Raw genomic sequence first — 18,011 nt, 5'->3', positions numbered from 1 at the left:
ATGATATATAAAAATTAAACAATGGTTTATTGGTTGAAAGAATGATGAAAATGACCAATGGATGAAATGTTTACATGGTTTCTGAAGTTTGTGACTGAAATTCTAGATTTGAGAAATTTTGTGATTTAACCTGAGAGATAAATGAAGGCTGTACTGGAAAATAGCAGTTAGTAGTGTTTCTGGGCTGTGATTCCCAGTGTGACTAATGTTAGTTCATCGGCTTCTAAAAGTTCACACAGAAATCTTGCTGGGGACTTTGAATCTTCTGAAACCACTGAGAGAAAGGAAAAAGAAAAATCTCTTGTCTGAACATTCTTCTGGATATATATATTTAAGACGTGCTTTACAAAGCTGAGTGGTAGTGATTATCAAACTGCTCCTGAGCTACAAGAATTTGTGGCTGGTATACCAAAGCTTGGTTGGCAATTTGGGACATCTTTCAGGACATTGTAAATGTTCGTTTTCTGGTAATCAGGCCTATTTCAGTTCTTTCTGTAGGCTGCCAGCATATGAGCCTTCCCAAACCATTAGCTGCCTTTGAAACACTTTCCCTGCTTGCCTGAGGATAGTAGGATTTTAAATGGCACATAAGCTTTCTGCCTGGCTGTTGCTTTTGCTCCTTATACACTGTTACAAGTTAGAATTTGACCATTAGGCCCTTGTTCTGTTTTCCTCAGTTTGTATATACTGCTGGCAGTGCCAGAGCATCACAGCTCTGACCCACCTCCAGTTAGAGGTTAGGAAATGTCCAGTTATGTATAACCAGGAAGCACAAATACTGTCTGTTCATGTAGCAGAGCTACACATTAACATACTTGAATATAATCTTGTTGATTTTGAGCATAGCTGTCTGCTCTTTGCATCAGTCAGCAAAACTGGAGATGTCAGCAACAAAGACCAGTATTTTAAGGTAAAACTTCTGTGAGATTTACAGATTACATTTACTTTCATAGAACTATAATTAGATATAAGTGAAGTTAAAATTTGCACAAGAAGGCATGGTTCACTGATAACCACTTGAATGTCAAAAAGGATTTCATGCACAGACCAGTTATATTTAATGCATATTTTATGATACAATTAGTCTCTAAATATATGAAAATAATCACCTGATAAACTTTATGTGCTGGCATCTTCTTGTACTTGGCAAATTTCTGGTTTAAAGCCTGGCTCATATTCCCATGCAAACTGGAGTTTCTTTAATTCCACTCTTTTTCTTCATAGGAAGTTACCAGGTCATGGAATCTTTCATTGCTGAAAGTTCTTGCACAAATTATGTTCTAAAACTTGTAAAATCTTGAGCACACCCATAATTCATAGTGAGCTATCTTTGTATGCAAAAAGTATTGCTGCTGTTATTCCAAGTCAGAATAACATCCTTGGAAGGTTGGCTTTTAATACTACACCGTTTCGTGTTGTGTGGCTGCATGTGATGAGAGCTGTTCAAAAATGAGAAGTTGTCACCAAACAGCACAATTGCAGAGAACTGCAATCTCATGCATTTCTAGAGTCCCCAAGTGGAAAAAAAAATCCTTGATTCTGGGCCATTTAAAGTTTATCTTCTTGTGAAGGTGTCTTGAGGGCTTACTGCACCGATCCCCCTGGCACTATGAGCAGCGTGGCCAAAGTGCATCTGAGCTGAGGCTGACTGCTGCCCCTTGGCTGCTGCTCAGAAGCAACCCAGGCACTCAGTACCACTGACATGGATGAAGTTACTGGAAAGATCCTGTAGTTTGCTGTTGGATCTTGGAGTTTGGCATTTTGGCTCTGATGATTTTGGTTGGTTGGGCCCTGGGACTGTGCGTCAGAGCAGCTGGTTTCTGTGCTGCATTGTGGCAAATCAGGACGTGACAGGCATAGACGTGCTGTGCTTTGCAAAATGTAATATTTGTATTTTCTGAATCCTCTGAACGGTTTGAATACCTGAAGCTATAGCTTTAATATCACTTATGAAATAACTTGAAGGCTTTTTTTTCTTTGGAGCTTCGAAAAACTTAGCTTTGCACCTTTTTCTTGTCATTGCATAATCTGGGGATCTCTGCAGCAGAATCAGTTTTACTCCGCTCGACGGCCAGTGTTACCGGAGAGCAGGTAAAGGCTAAGGGTGGTCACCTTGTTTAAGGGCTGAGAAATGTCAATTTCTGTGTTGGTAGAAGAGGACATCTTGGAAGTGCTCTGACCTCTGAAGACCTTCAGAGAAGAAGGGTTGCAAGTACTAGTTAGCAATGTGCTCCAGGAAATGAAAACTACTGAAGGAATCACATTATTTTCACTCAACCTGCATTCCCAGTGGAGTCATTAGTGAGTCTAAGCTGAAAAGAAACCTCCAGGAATTGACCCATCAAATATTTAGTCATTGTAGTGTTTTTGAATTATTTATCATGCCACATTCTATTTTAAATAAATCTCTAAAGTTTTTCAAATGATCCTGGGCCAAAGTCTTGTTTGTCTAGCTTTCTAGATTTATCTGATCCTCTGTACAAGTAATAGTATCATTATTATGGAAGACTGTGCTTTTGGGTTTTGTTGTGCGACGCTGGTCACCTCCGCTGAACAACAATTTCCCATGAAATGATGGGCAGCTTGGTCACCTGCTAACAGGACTCCAGTGACAGTATAGCTCTTAAACTCTGTTCTAGATGGTTGTGGGTCGTTCTGCCTGATGTCTGTCTGATCTAGGCATGTATTGGGCAACTGATCTGATTCTTGCAATGGATTATAACTGATAACCTTATAATTTTCTTGACAGCAGGTGGTTGAATTGCACTGAGAGTGTCAGTGCAGTTCCACTGTATCAATCATTGGTTCTGCAGAAGCAGTAAAACTGGAGATCTCAACTACTTTTCCTTTCCCTTGAGTGGTGTTGGTTGGTGGGAACCTATGCATCTCGGTTGTTCTTTGTGCAAGTGGAAAACATGAGCCATGAATCTGATTTGCACAAGCACAAAAGGCACACCTGTAGAGCTTTAAAGCAGTGTCTGAAGTGGAGTTTGAGAGCCAGCCCAACCCATGACCCTGTTGTGATGTGATGCACAACATCTAGTTTTCTAGTTCTTAACTCCTCTTATCCACTTGAAGCAAAATCTTTGCTCGCTGGGCTTTTTAATCTGGGCTAATATTTTTAATGCATCTTTAGTCCTAAAATTGTTCTGCTCAGAAAGCTAACACATAGGTAGTTAAGTAAAATGCTTTTCTTTACATATCTTTAAGTTCTGCTGCCAAATGCCAGTGAATCCCTTTTTATATCTTGGTGCGCAAATTGTTTCTAATATGTGACACATTTTTAATTTAGCCCTCACATCCGCATTATTACTATTTAAATGCCGTAGCCTATCTGTGGCGCTTTTTGATGTATTCTGGATAGGAAGGGAGTTCTGCTCGAACTGTATCAGATGTAACTCCATATGGCATTGTTGTGTGCCGCCGAGATGCTTGCCAGTTCCAATTTGGAACACGACATTCAATGCAAATATATCATGATACAAATGCATTGCAAGGATTTGAGCTGATTGCTGTGCTCTGCTGGTTGTAGGAATATATGGTTACAGTGTTGAGGTTATGGAGTGTGCTTTTGCCTTCAATGCTTAACAAGTTAGAGGTGCTCTATATACTCAACTGTAACTTCTTGTAATTCTTTGTCTTTTGAGTGTGCAATGCACAAATTGTTTGAGTTGGCTAAAGGAGAGTTTGTTTGCAAGGTACAATCAAAGGAGAACATTTAATGATATAATATTGTACTCATCTTCTCTGAGGCAAAAAAAAAGGAAAAATAGGCTAGGTTTCTGAGTTACCCGAGTCCCTGCTACCAGACTTAGGTCTTAAAGATCCAGCCAAAGGCAGAGGTATTTCTGAAAGGGTGGGTTAGGAGATCATTTGCCCATGTGTTTGGGGATTTTGAATTTAAGGCTCTCTTTCAAAATATTGCCACCAGATGCTTCAGAGGGGACAGGTGGTTGGTGGGTTGTTATCTTCCTCTTCCTCCTCTTTGGTACCCACTAGTGGGCCTCAGTGATGCCGGGGAGATCATGCCGTACTTTGAAAGTCTGGCCATGCCTGTGGTGATGTGCAGTGCCTTTTCCTGCCCCTGCCTTGAGGCAGGCTCTGGCCTGCTGTCTCTTCCTGTATGTTTGCAGTGATAGTATGCTGGACCCTTGTAAATACCTTGTAGGATTTGCCTTTCCTGCATCTGTCGGCATGCCATCATACATGTCCTTTCGCAGTGTTTTCCTGAGCTTGTTCCTCCTACATCCTGCATGTCACCATCTTCATGGCTTCTTGGAAACATTGTCTTGTGCTTTCCATCTTCAGCATGCACAGTTCATCCTGGAATTATGATCTGTATCCAAGATTATCTGAGGCTTTAGGTAAAGAAAAATAAATCCCATCAATTTCATGTAATGTGCCATTAATTTTGACCCAGTGATTAGATGAGCTAGAAGTGCAAATATGTTCAGAATTGCTTGTAATAGCAGTTGTAGTAGCATGCTATAAATACATAGCAGAGCTTCTCCTGAAAAACGAGGGTGAAAATAAAGGATCAAGTGTAAAACAAGCATTTACCCTGTTGTTTGTAGTGAGAAGTAAAGTATATCAATAATTTAGAACTCACTGAGACAATTTCAGGTATTACTTCTGAAAATAATTACATTTTTGCCTGTTATATTAGAACTTTTAAACATTATTTTGCAGGTGAAAAAAGGTTCATGGTAAAAAGAATGGCACACAAGGCATAGCAAGAACAGATATTGATTAGGTCATCTTGTTAGTGACTTAAAAACACCACTGCAGATGGGTTCAGAGCTGACAGCCTATGCTGTATCACTGGTAAGTTGCACAAGCTGCTAGGGAACAAGAAGTATGGACATCGAGAGATAAATCTGGGATCCTGGAAACTCTTATAGCTGGCTGAAACACTGTTCTGTTGTCAGTAACAGTCCAGGATGCCTGAAATAAAATTAATTTTTCATAACTTGTTGGCAAGAGATTTTGAAAGAAATATCTGTTTTCAAGCTGTGTGCAAATCAAAAAGAGTATTACTCTGAAATCCGCATGGTCAAATGTTCAATTCATGTTATAAAATATTATAAATCCTTCTTAAGGGGATTCAACTAGTTAGCAGATGCTGCTTGACACAGTTAAAATTGCAGCAACAGAGGTGCAAACTTGGTGGCTTGTCTGCTGACAGCTGTGTAGCTAAAGTGGGAGTAAACCAATATTGGACATGACTTGTAATATATTTAAGTTCCTAATAATTTACCACCTACAGGGTGTGAGATGGCTCAACTATTTTGTCTATTGAGCTATTTACAGAGATCCTGAGCTGGCATGCAAAACATCATGTGAGAGACTTTGTGTTAGTGTAGCAATAATACTGGATTTGAATGACTGGAAAAAGAAAGTTTTCCATATAAAGGAGGGTGATGGCACCAGAGGCTCCTTCAGCTCTGAGCATTCAGTAATTTGCAGTGACAATTCTTTTCCCTTGTGTCCTGTTTTTCTAAATTTGCTTATTTCAGCTGCCTGTTTGTTCAGGTGAAATGTAAAAATGGAAGCTTAGCTTTTTTATCTACTGAAGGCCATGTGCATGTCTGCTGGATGAATGTTGTGTCATGAAGGAGGGCGGTTTTGCTTGCACTGTTTGGCATTGTGTTAATTACTCCTAGTATTACTAGAAATGTTAATGTTGCTTCTAGTCTGTGTTCTCAAATTTTAAAACAAGACTGCAAAGAACATGTGATGATACTAAAGATTTTAAGTTTTAAATAATTAGATTTTTTATCTTTTAGTTTTTAAGACTTCTGTTTCTTCTTTTTTTCCAACGTAGGTCTTCCTAGTAGGAGCTTGTAGAGTAGAAACTTTAAAAAAAAAATTACAGCTGGAAGCTGAAGTTTCCATGTAGCTGGCTGGACCAAAGCATTTTTAAAAAAATGCCACAAATGAAGCAATGCTGAATTGATGTTTGAACTTTCTCCCAAGTAACTACAGTTGATTTGTCTGCATGGTGCTTTTTGTGCTTGCATTATAACTGTGTCACTGTAAAGGCAAATGTTCGATGAATTACGTGTTGCTTGCTTTGCTGGTTCGATAAAATACTCATGAAAGTTACCAACAGGACTGACCTCCGGCAGTTTGGGAGAGAGAAATGATTCACAGGGTATAATCCATGATGCTTCTGCCACTGTAATTTTCTGAACACTTTGTATTTCTGTTTCATTACTGCTTGCAGAGATTAATATGACCTGGTCCCATTTTATTTTATTTTTGCACACGATTTTCTCTTTTTCTGTTTCCCCTTTCTTTCTTTATTTCATCTTTGCATATGTGTGGAAAAAGGTTTACTTTACATTACGTTAACTGTTCATTCACAAAACTTACCTTTGTGAAGGCTTGCGTCTATGCAGTCATTCTGACTAAAATTTCCTGTGTGAAACAAGGAATTTGCATTTCAGTTGAAGAAAACAGAATCTGTTTTGGTGTTTTCTGTTTTTCCCATCACCATGGTATCTTAGCACTTGGTAATTTTTGCAGGCTGTAAAAGAGCAAACCAAGTTTAATAAGAAAATAGAGGCATATCACACATTTACTTGATAATGCAGTAGAGTTTAAGAATCCCCACATGGTAGGCTTTTGATTAAAATGTGTATAAATTCCTTAACCCTGAGCTAATGTAGGTGCAAGTAAGAGATACTCACCTACAACATTACTCTCCCAAAAGCTTTCCTGGCAGAGGTGATGTCTGGCACCCAGTAAGCAGTGGAAATCAGTGTAATTTTGAGTTGTGCTCACCCTGAAATTAATTACATGCTTAAGCCACCTGCAGCTATTTCCTGTTAGAAGTCCTCTCCCACATTTTCATCAGAGAGCAGCCATAGGTTCAGTTAGAAGCCGGTATGCCATGAAGGTTTCTATTGTATGAGCAGAACCCTCCGCATCAGGGTTTCCTGACACTGGCACCCATCTTTCCCATCCCCTCTTCTCTGGGAAGAGATAGTGCCTATGAAGAGAGCAGATATAAAATGATCACAAAGTCTTTCTGATTTGTCAGAGTGTTTTGGGGAATATGCATGCTGAATGTAAAAGATGAGGAGTTGAATTTCTTGGTTAAAAAGAAAGTTGGCAGGTTGAGAAGGACATGCTTTAAACCCAAACTTCTGTGTGAGAGATGGTTCATTCTTCTCCTTTTGCCTTTGTCTAAATCTGTGCAATTTGTCCGCTTACTGCACTGCCTTCATGGGTCCTTCACTGAGACTTCTAGTGTTTTAGGTTCTACTTTAAATCACAGAATATCTGAGTTGAAAGGGACTCAGAAGTATTGAATCCAACTCTTAAGATAATGGTCCATACAAGGATCAAACCCATGACCTTGGCATTATCAGCACCATGCTCCAACCAACACAGCTAATGGAGTCATGTAAACATCAAGATGCACAAAACCCAGCATCAGTTTTCTACTCTGAGTTTGCCTAAGACTGATGTTCTTTTCCCATTGCTTTGTCACTGTCTTAACTCCTGCTTTGAACTGGGAAAGTTGTAGATTGGGATATGTGGGTTAGCCAGCTGTATAATAATTTTACTGTAAAGGATTATGAAAAAATGAGGTAGGTAGGGTAGGAATGACAGAAATAAAACAGAGGTTGAAGATGATGGGTCAAAAAAGATGCATTTCCAACAGTTAATCTGATTTAAAAAAGGATTGGGTCTAGAAACAGAAACTGGTGGTAAAATAAAGAAAAGCATAATCTAACTTGAATATTGAAAGTTGAATAAAACTTGCAATATCTAGATTAATTATGAAACAATGCTTGGAAACATATGGGAGTACAGATACGTTGAATGGAAAAAAATCATCATTGTTGTGTTTACTAGAACGTCAACCTCGGAGCTCTTGGCAGATTGCTTTAACTAATTTATGCCTTTGTATTTCAGACTGATAATAATCCTTGTTTCAGAACTTTCTACAGTATTTGTAACCATTCTTTCCCAGATTCCCCAATCTCTTAAGTAACCTAGATTGTTATGTAAACAGGGATTCTGTTCTACAGTGACAGATCTATTTCAGTGTGGGTATGTTGGGGCTATGTTTTTTCACCATAGAAAACATTTAGTTTTGACTGTCTTTATTATGGAAGGTAAATTTAGATGATGCTCTGAATGGTACAGGCTGAAAATTTTTCTTTACAACAAATTCTGGAAAGTGGGTCTTAGTTTTCTCTAGGGACATTTGCAAATTCGTGTGACATCTGTAATACCGTTTATGCAAGTCTCATCCCTAGAGCAAAGAGGATTTGTATAGTAGTTATGATTTGTTATGAGATTTAAAATATCAACAGTCTCAGTGAAACTGGATCAGATTGGATGGCTTACAGAGGAAGCTCACTTGCTGCATGATGATTTCCTTCTGTGATGAGTCTTCAAGTGTTTTGAGAAAAACTGGCATTGGCAAGTGGAAAAATGGTAGTTGTTCCATTGGTAATTTCTAGGCCTTGGAACTATACTAAAGGGTAGAGGAAGCTGGTACTCTGGAGGGTAAAAGTTAGAGAACTAGGTGAGAGATTGTTTATCTAGCATGTGCAATGCTGGTAGTCCTTCTTTTGTGTAGGAATCCCACTAATTGACATATACCCAGACTGGGATGTGGAATGTTTGTGGTGTACTGCTGCAAACTTTGATGTGAAAATGAGAACTTCATGAGGTGAAGTGGAACCTACAAGCTGAAATGCAGTATGAGGTTTTACAACATTAGGCAAGTCTGCTTTAGGGCTTGCTGTAATACAGGCAGTAAAGTAATAAACATAGCCGATCAAAACAGCACATAGAAATTAGCAGAACATAGCTTTAATTCAGTGGCTTTCCCCACTAATCCAAGTGTGGGTTGCTATGCCACAGGAAGCTTCACTGTTTATGTCTCTGATTTAATGCAATGTTCGGGTACCATGAGGATGAACACACATAAAGGAATGTATAGATTAACAAGGGGCATTAAACTTTGTGGAGCAAAACAGAAGAGGATTGTCTAAGTGTTGAGCATTTTTTTTTAATGTACAAGCTTCATTCTGCATGACCTTTTTTATTGCAAGGCTTAAATAAAAGAATGGAGCTTATGCTTTATCCTTTGGGCTGATGGAGCTGAAGTGCAGATGACAAAAAATTTTCTATTATTGTATCAAAAGAACTTGAACCTTGACTAAAAGAAAAGATAAGACCTTTCATGTGAGCCTTATCTGTAGGTCTCTGTATCTGCTTCATCAGTTGGGATAGCTTCTAAATAAGACAAATGGAAAACATTTTTACTCATGTTAGGCAGGTAATGCATCTCTTGGTTCTTGAAGAAGTAATATAAAGGAAGTTAAATGTGAAGGATGAAGGGGGTTTTGTCAAGTTTGTTCTCCATCTACAGCCTGCGCCTCTCTTTGACTTTCTACTTGAGTTTCTGTTGGGTTTCTCTTTGAGTTTCTTCTTTGTTGCCAAGGAAAAGATTCAGATGAAAATTTTAGGACTGAAGGATGAGGTATGTTCAGCAAGATAATGAGAATTGTTTTGTTCCAGTTGCAATTGTTAAAAAAACGTTCAGTCCCTTGTAAACTGCACTGACTTCAAGAAGACCAGCTTCAGTGTTACAGGTGGCAAGGCAGGTATTCAGCTAGGAGAGGTATTCAGACTTTCTTTGTTAAGGATTTGAACTTAGGAGCTAAACTGTGATAAAAGGTTTCCCTTGGAGCCAATAAATCAGAGGGTGCCTTTGCAGGACAACTCAGTGAAGAAGTGTGTACCTCTATACCAGTGTCATAGAGAAAGTAGGTGCCTAACACAGACAACCAAATTTAGATGTCTAAAAAAGACTGTGTGAATACTATCCTAGAGTGTATGTTGCCATAGACACAAGGAAGACAATCTGCATCCCGTGAAGTATTTCTGCCTCATAATGATTTCATTGAATAACTGTTGTAGTGCTTGGTCTTCGGTGAAAATAGGATTATCAGTCCTGTCAGGGCATTGGCATTATTTTTGTGCATAGGAATATGATTGGATTTTTTAGTAATAGAGCTAATGAAATATATATATATACTAAAGCCTTTTTCAGTGATAGCTCTATCTAATTTCACCCCCCCTGAAACTCAGAAACTGGGATTGAGAGAGTACTCATGTAGGCTTCTAATGTGCCTTTTTCATGAAATATCTGTTACGCCACCAGTGTTGTCCTTTATTTTTACTACAGCCACGTTGCATTTCTTTTCCTGCACTGTCCTAGATGTTTGATATTCAGTCTCTCTCTGTATATTTTTTATTTAATGGAAAAGGAAAACTCCCCCCCTACCCTGTTCCTCATGAAATAGAAATGCTAATTAATACAAATCCATTGCCAAGGGCCTAGTGTTTTGAGGAATTTAGTCCTTTTCCAGAAAGGTTATACTGTGATTGTTCCTAACAAAGATGCCTTACTTCTTTAGAAGCAGTTGTTACTGGCAACAGCCTGGGTATATTAGAAATAGACCACCAGTCTGCCTAATGTGCCATGTTAAGTGACTGCTGTATGATATTTACAGCCACATCTCTTGTAGCATATGAAAGCAGTTTTTAATTAGAAAATTTAGGGTCTGTTTGTTATCACTACGTTGACTTCGATAGAATTAACTTTGGCACCTTGTTTACACGGCAAGGTCAGTGAATTGCTGAACCTGCTGTCTGGTCAGATGGGAATCACTGCTCTCCCTGAGAGGCACAGGAGCCCTTGGTGTTTTCTGGATGCTGAGCAACCTCTCTAACGACGTCTTCGAGGCTCTGAATCTTTCTGTGTAAAACTATTGCAAGTGCTGTTAAATCAACACAAAATTTATCCATGGCTTAGTGATGTCACTGACCAACCAGCTTGCATGTAATGATTATGCTGTACTTGCTAAAGGCTTACAAAAAGATGAAATTTATATTTCATCTTCAGTAAAAGATTTTGAATCTCAGAATTGAAGCTCTTCAAGCCAAGCTGGGAGGCCTTATCACAGCTGTATGTATTGCACAGCCCCCAGAGTGTAGGTTCTGAAGTTTATGCAGAAATCCTTGGGAAGTAGGATATGGTCTCTAACTGACAATTGTGTTACAGTCAAAACATAACTCGCATCTTTACTGCAGACCTGACCAAATTTCTTGTCTGCAGGTTTTTTAGTTTCCAGTTAAGTAAGATGGTTTAGTAGAGATGATACAAATATTATTTTTTTTTTAAATGTACTGACTGGTCCCTTGTGGCCTCATTCAAATGTACATTGCTCTATTGCACTTGGTTGTGGGCAGACAACAGCCTTCCCTCTCCAGAAGGGATGCATGCCTTCCTTTTCAAAGTGTACAGTAGTGAGCAGGTATGGGAGGAGGCAGAGAAGCAGGTGACTGTGAAGGCAGGTTCAAAATATTTGTTTGACTTCTTTGAATTAGGGATTAGAAGAGAGGTTATTAAATTGTTTCTCTGATGCTGCTCCATACTGCTGAGTATTGACAAGAAAACATAAGCCTTTTTTTTTTTTCATACCAAATGAGAAAAATGTACCAATGGTATATTACAGCTGGACTTGCTGGAGGCAAAAGGCTCAGCACTCTGCTTTTGTTATTCAGTTTTGTATGAACCTCACAGTATATCAACATTGTGTATAGATCAAGCAGTTGCACAAGATAAACAAAGAAATGTTGCATTTCTGAAGTTTTACAAGCTTTATAATAAATTAATTTAAAACGTACAGCAAATAAGGTGCAAGTATTACAGCTTGACTGTCACTTCAGTTTAAGGGGAGCCTTTTGTGAGCAACCTAAATTACCATGTGGCTGCTACCAAGCACCAGTAATTTCATGTGCAGCACCCATGTGAAAACTCGTGTCATTGGTTGTGTTTTGCTTTTGGCCACCAGAAACCTCAGCCATTATTGTGTTTCCTGTGGCTACATGTGCAGCAACCACAGAAAGTTGTTTCAAACCACTGGTCAAAATTCTGTTTCTGCTGGTCATAGCTTTAACATGATTTTTTGTTTGTGCTCTTGTCTTTGCTTTGACTTTCAGAATACAGTGAGATAAAGTTATGTTTTTAAGAAAAGATTTTTTCAGTTTCAAACTGTAGTAGGAATAGGTGACTGACTGTCTCTCTAGCTCTGAATTTGGACAGTGAGTTTAAAGCAACAGATATCATTAATAATTGCTGGGTTCGATATACTATAGGACTCCAGTTACTGTAGCAGCCTGAAAATGTGAGTAACTTGGCTTGTGGTTCATACCCAGAACTGGGAAAATCTCCAAAATGAAATTTGCAATAGAAATAGTAAAGTGACTACAGAAATTTTCACTTGGACATGAAGGGTTACCCTCTTTTAAGACAGCTGTGTCTCACCCTGTCTCTCTGTCCCTTGAAATCTTGCGTTACTGTAACAGTAGGGTATTCTGTCGAATGCGCATTGGGAGGGTTTAGGAGTTTACCCCACTATATCTTCTCTGCTACCATCTTCAGTCTCTCCTTTTCCCTGTCAATTTCTGAACAACCTGTGAGAGAACAGGTACTCCTGAAAACCTACTATTACCAAAGAAAAGATTATACTGCAAGGTGGGACAGAGAAATGAGCATGAAGACATTCCATAATATGTGTCTAGTTATGTTATGAGGCTGGGAATGAAGCCTTGCTCAGCATAGTGAGAAAACACCTTTGTAGGCTGAAGCAGGAACTACAGTAATTTCAGCCTGTTGCAGCCAGGACTGTGACTATCCTGAGAGGCTGCTCTCGTAAATCTGCCCTCTCTAAAAACTGCTTTGTTGAATATTGGTTGCCTTTGGGTGGGATCTGAATTAGTGCTGGTAAAAGGCAACATCCACTACGAGAGAAAATGCTGAACTGGACTTCAGCAATTTGTTGTGCCGTGTTCCTAAGCTGTTGAGGTCCAGAGCAAATATCTCTTCTCTTCACTGTACCTCTGCTTTCTTAACCTTGAGCTCAGTTGTACAGTCTCTGATGGGACACATGCAGAGCTGCAGATGAGACTCTGTGTAATCTCTGTAGGTTTAACAGATGTTTTTCTTTCACTGTTAGAAGATGATAATGCTAAAAAAATCATCACTGCTGTTTAATACCCATAAACTGTGGTTGTCTGGATCTTGAAGGTAGTTTATCTGTTAACACCTGCTAGTTAATGAGGCAGTTTATAATGTTTTGTGTTATCCCATCATTTTACAATGGGAAGCCTGCTCCTCATCCACTCCTGGATGAGCCCAGCTGGGCTGCTGTTATCTCCCTTTGGGAGCTTCCAACCTTGCTCACTGTGCCTTATATGTGGTGCAGATATGAAGTGGTTTCCTGTGGGTGTGGGATCATCCTGGAGCAAATCCTTGACTCACCTTTCTAACTGTGGGACCTTATCCTACCTCTGGGACCAAGGTGAATCAAACAGCAAACTTGACCAAAAAGACTGTGCTACACAGATCTAATTTGATAACTGGAAGGCAAGTTAAAAAATTTGAGGTGCAGATCCACATAAAAGATCATGGGATTTTTAAGAAAACAGTGGACCTCAGGTAGGAAGATGGCTGGATAACTGACAGGCTTAATATAAGTGGGCACTTAGCTTGGAAGTTACCTGACTGATGTTTTTTGGTGAGTGTTTGCTTCTGCTTTAAGAAGAGACGTCCAAGAGAGAGGTATTGGCAGAGATATGTACACTAAGTTTATTTATTGCTAAATGACCATTCTTTAAGAGCAAAAGGCAGTGCAGATACTGCACTATGCTGCAGATATCAGCCCCTTACAGGTGGTTGCTTCACAACCAAGGACATAGACAAGGCAATGGTGTTTAATGCTTTCTTTGCCTCTGTCTTCAACACTGATGATGGGCTGAGGGAGTCCCAGAGCCCTGAGCTGAAGGACCAGGACTTCGAGAGCAACTCACAGTTGACCCTGTAATTGTGAGGGATCTGCTGCTCCAGCTGGATCCCTGTAAATCGGGGGGGCGGGGAGGGGGGGCGGAGCAATGGGATTCATCTGAGAATACTTAAAGGGCTGACTGATGTCATTACAAAACCTCACTCAATTATTTTTGAATGGTCTTGGGAATCTGAAGGGGCCCCAGTTCACTGGAAGCTGGAGAACGTTGTTCTGGTTTTCAAGAAGGGCAAGAAGGAGAACCCTGGAAACTACAGGCCCATCAGTCTCATTTCAGTGCCTGGTAAGGTTATGAAGAAGGGTATTCTGGGAAGTATTGAAAAATACCTGAAAGACAGTGCTGTTATTGGTCACAGCCAGCATGGCTTCATGAGGGGAAAGTCCTGTTTGTCAAATCTGGTTTTCTTTTATTACAAGGTGACACACCTGGTGGATCAAGGGAGACCAATAGATGTAATCTGTCTGAATTTCAGGAAAGCTTTTGGTACTGTCTCTTACAGAATTCTTTTGGACAAAATGTCGAGCATTCAGCTGCATGAACAAACACATCATGTGATGGGTGAGCAGTTGACTCATGGGTTGAGCACAGGGGATTACAGTCAATGGGTGACATCAGACTGGCAACCTGGCACTACTGGGGTTCCACAGGGCTCCAACCCTGGCCCTGTGTTGTTCAACATCTCCATGAACAATTTTGATGGGGCTTGAAGGGATATTAAGTAAATTTGCAGATGATCTAAAACTGGGAGGATGACTCACTCAAAGGCAGGGCTGCCCCGCAGAGAGACCTCAACAAATTAGAGGACTGGGCAATCGCCAACTGAATGAAGTTCAAAAAAGGGAAAGTGCTGTATTTTACACCTGGGCAACCCTGGATGTACAGACAGATGGGGGAATGAGACACTGGAAGCAGTGTCAGGGAAAGGGACCTGGGAGTCCTGGTCAATGACAAGGTAAATCTGGGTCAGGAGGGCCAACCCTGTCCTGGAGGACATCAGGCACTGGGGGGCTCTGCACTGGGGTGGCCTCAGCTCGAGTGCTGGGGGCAGTTCTGAGATCCACAATATAAAAAAAGACATTAAACTAGAACTGTCCAAAGGAGGTGTATTGGTTTGACATGGCCTGGTGCCAAAGCAATACAGGAGGGCAACAGGGATGGTGAAAGCCCTTGAGGGGAAGTCCTGTGAGGAACAGCTGAGGTCACTTGGTCTGTTCAGCCTGGAGGAGACTGAGGACAGACCTCATTGCAGTTACAACTTCCTCATGAGAGCAAGAGGAAGGCCAGACACTGATCTCTCTCTGTGGTAACCAGTGACAGGACCAAAGGGGATAGTCTGAATTTCTGTCAGGGGAGGTTTGGGCTGGATATTAGGAAAGGGTTTGTCACCTAGAGGCTGAAGGCACTGGAACAGGCTCCTCAGGGAAGTGCTCACAGCACCAAGCCTGACAGAGTTCAGAAGCCTTTAGACAATGCTCTCAGACCCATGGTGTGACTCTTGGGGTCTCCTGTGCAGGGCCAGGAGTTAGACTTGATAATCCTGATAGGTTCCTTCCAACTCAGCATATTCTGTGATTCTGTTCTCCTTTCTGTCTTTATTTGTAGGTGATCTGACAGGGACTGTTTCACATAGACCCAAAACAAGACAAGCCAGGCCCAAATGCTGAGCCAGCAAGCAGAAGTTAGCTGATAGTCACACCCCATTTTGCTCCTCATCTGAACAGCAAACGCCTTATCCCTCTTTCTCCTAAAAGTGTTTCTAATTTTCTCTGTTCCATATCCTTTCCTTTTTAACTCTTCTCCAGATTTAAGAAAAATAGCCTCAGTTTATTTTAATGGTCCATATTTTAATCATCTGTTAATGTTGCATCTGTTTTTGTACAAAGTGTTCCAGTTCAAAGGGGAACAGTTCTCAAAGAGGTTGCTCTCAGCTTCTGGATGCTGATGTTTTGTCTGCTGAAAAATTGACTTTTCTGGTCACTGGTAAAATACATTTGGAAAGATATGGAGCATCTGTTCATAACTTGTCAAGCAGATGGAGCCAACTAAGTGAAAAAGCATTTTTATGCCCATAGCCCCTTTAAACATTGCCTTCCAGCTGCTTCTTTCTTTAGAAAGGGTGTCTTGCAGATGACATACTGAGTTAACTGGAGTTTCTTTTGGTGAGTCCAAATGCCTGCAATCAGATTATGAACTAACTACAGTACTGAGTCTGGATGGAATAATCTGAATAATTTTCTATAATGCCTAAGCAGGCTTAATTGAACAAGTCAGATCACTATATTTTGTGCAGAGGAAAACTGAATTTTCCTGTTGAATGAAGTGCCTCCTGTTCACTCACTACTTCAGGATATGTCCCTGAAGTAGTGAGTGAACAGGATGATACAATTTAGACATTTAGAAAAATGAGTTCCTGATAGAAGACATTCATGTAATAGGATAAGTACTTATAGGGCAAAAGGCAGTGGTGCATAATTATTTGGCAACTGGCTGAAAGTTGCAAGTAGGAATTTCTGCTGGAAATTTTTGTAGTAGTTCAAATGTTGCAGCTTATTTGTTCCTGATGATTTGTTTGAACACTTTGCCTGTGTCGATGAAATTGAGTCCAACCATAAAGGTAAAACCCATGGATCTTATTGTCAATTAATAGGATTGTTTGTATAGAGAAGTAGTAAATTAGGTGTGTGGAATATTGAAATTTTTTTTCTCCTGAAGTCAGAGATAGCCAACTAAACTGAGGCAATACATTTTGCAAAAAAAATAAATAACCCTCTACATAAAATGTAACTACCTGCAGTTAGCAGAGCCTGCGAAAGAAGACCAAGTTTCAGTGTGCGGGAACACTACTTGCCTTCACTCACTTTGGTAAAGGAACTCCTTTAAGTCTGGCAGGCTGTTGGTGATCCTGCAGCATTCAGAGCAGCTCTGCCGGCTGAGGCTGGAAGTGCATTGCACAGCGTGGAGTGGAAGTCAGTGAGGTCTGACAGCTACTTCGCCTTCAGAGACAGGTTCTCCTCTCTGCAGATCTTTCCAGGTGTTTCTCTGCTGTAGCAGGGCAGCTGTCTTGCAGCACTGCTAGCCTGGAGAAGGATCGGAGTTTTAAACAGAAGATTTGGGCTGGATGTTTGAGCATGTCTTTGAAGACGGGCTTGTTCAGGTGGTCTTTGTGGCTTGGTCAGTTCTGTGCTAACGCTCACTGGCCTGGTTTTGGGAGAGAACACACCCAAAAGCAGTCTGTTAAAAGGAGAGGTGCTGTCAGATGAAACCGGGAGAAACTTTTTTGTGATTCCATATTCTTGTAGCAAACTGAATTTGTGCAAAAGCAGAAGTCTCTTTGTCTTATTTTATCTGTGATTGCTGCATACAGTAAATGCTCTTTCTGCCTTGCTGGTGGTTGCACGCTTCCTCCCTCTGCCCCCCTGCCAGCAAGCTCAGCTTTATACCTAAGCTGTATGAAGAAGAATTTTGTTTCTCATCTTCTAAAAATCCAACTCTCCTCTCTATTCACCTACCTTCGAACGTAAATGTAAAATGATTGCAGGCAGGCAAACAACTATTCTTCTGTGTCAGGAAAATAAGGAATTTAAAAGTCTTTTATGTAAAATTTGGGCTATGACTCAAAAATTTCTTTTTCTACCATTCTTCTTTTCCTTCTTAAGCCCTCAGCTTTGCCATCTGCACTCTCACTAGGGGCTGGGATTTGGCTATGTGTGAAGTAGGGTAAGACAGCTGAAAAATTGTTCTAGGAAAAATTGCTACTAAAGGTGTTTAGCATTTGAATGGTAGGTGCTGAAAAGGAAGCACTTCCCTGCTTCCTTTAGTGACTGTATCATGACTGCTGCTGCTATTTTCCTGTGCTTTATGTTTACCTTCAGGTAGAATCTGCTACTACTAGAGAAATATTTCCACTTCTAGCATTTACATTTATAAATCAAATGTCTTTCCTTTTAATATGTACGGAAACTCCTTAATAGTCACTGTTGAGTAAACTGGGCTCAGCCTTTTAAACACTCTGTCCTGCCTTTTTAGCTTGGGTTTGAAGAAGCATGTGTAGGGGCTTTTTCTCCCCCATGAGGACAACGTGAGCCAAACTGTTCTGTAGCTGAATTCCATTC

The 18,011-nt window shown here is 40.3% G+C and overlaps 1 protein-coding gene across 2 annotated transcripts in view; it reads left to right on the top strand.

The window, feature by feature from the left end:
- PRKCE (protein kinase C epsilon) overlaps nt 1-18,011 on the top strand; it is a 284,944-nt gene that overhangs the window by 39,849 nt on the left and 227,084 nt on the right. Inside the window, exon 1 of one of the 2 annotated variants that reach the window (XM_066178483.1) lies at nt 13,985-14,181. The exons of the other annotated variant lie outside the window; for it this stretch is intronic. Coding sequence (XP_066034580.1) covers nt 14,023-14,181 — 159 coding nt within the window. The 5' untranslated portion in view covers nt 13,985-14,022. Of the gene's footprint in view, nt 1-13,984; nt 14,182-18,011 lie in introns of those variants that run through there. 2 annotated transcript variants of the gene reach the window in all.

The sequence above is a fragment of the Chamaea fasciata genome, unplaced genomic scaffold, assembly GCF_029207755.1.
Source record: "Chamaea fasciata isolate MVZ Bird 193981 ecotype frontalis unplaced genomic scaffold, bChaFas1.0.hap1 SCAF_3, whole genome shotgun sequence".
Taxonomy (NCBI): Eukaryota; Metazoa; Chordata; class Aves; order Passeriformes; family Sylviidae; genus Chamaea; species Chamaea fasciata.
This window is presented reverse-complemented; position numbering and strand designations above follow the sequence as displayed.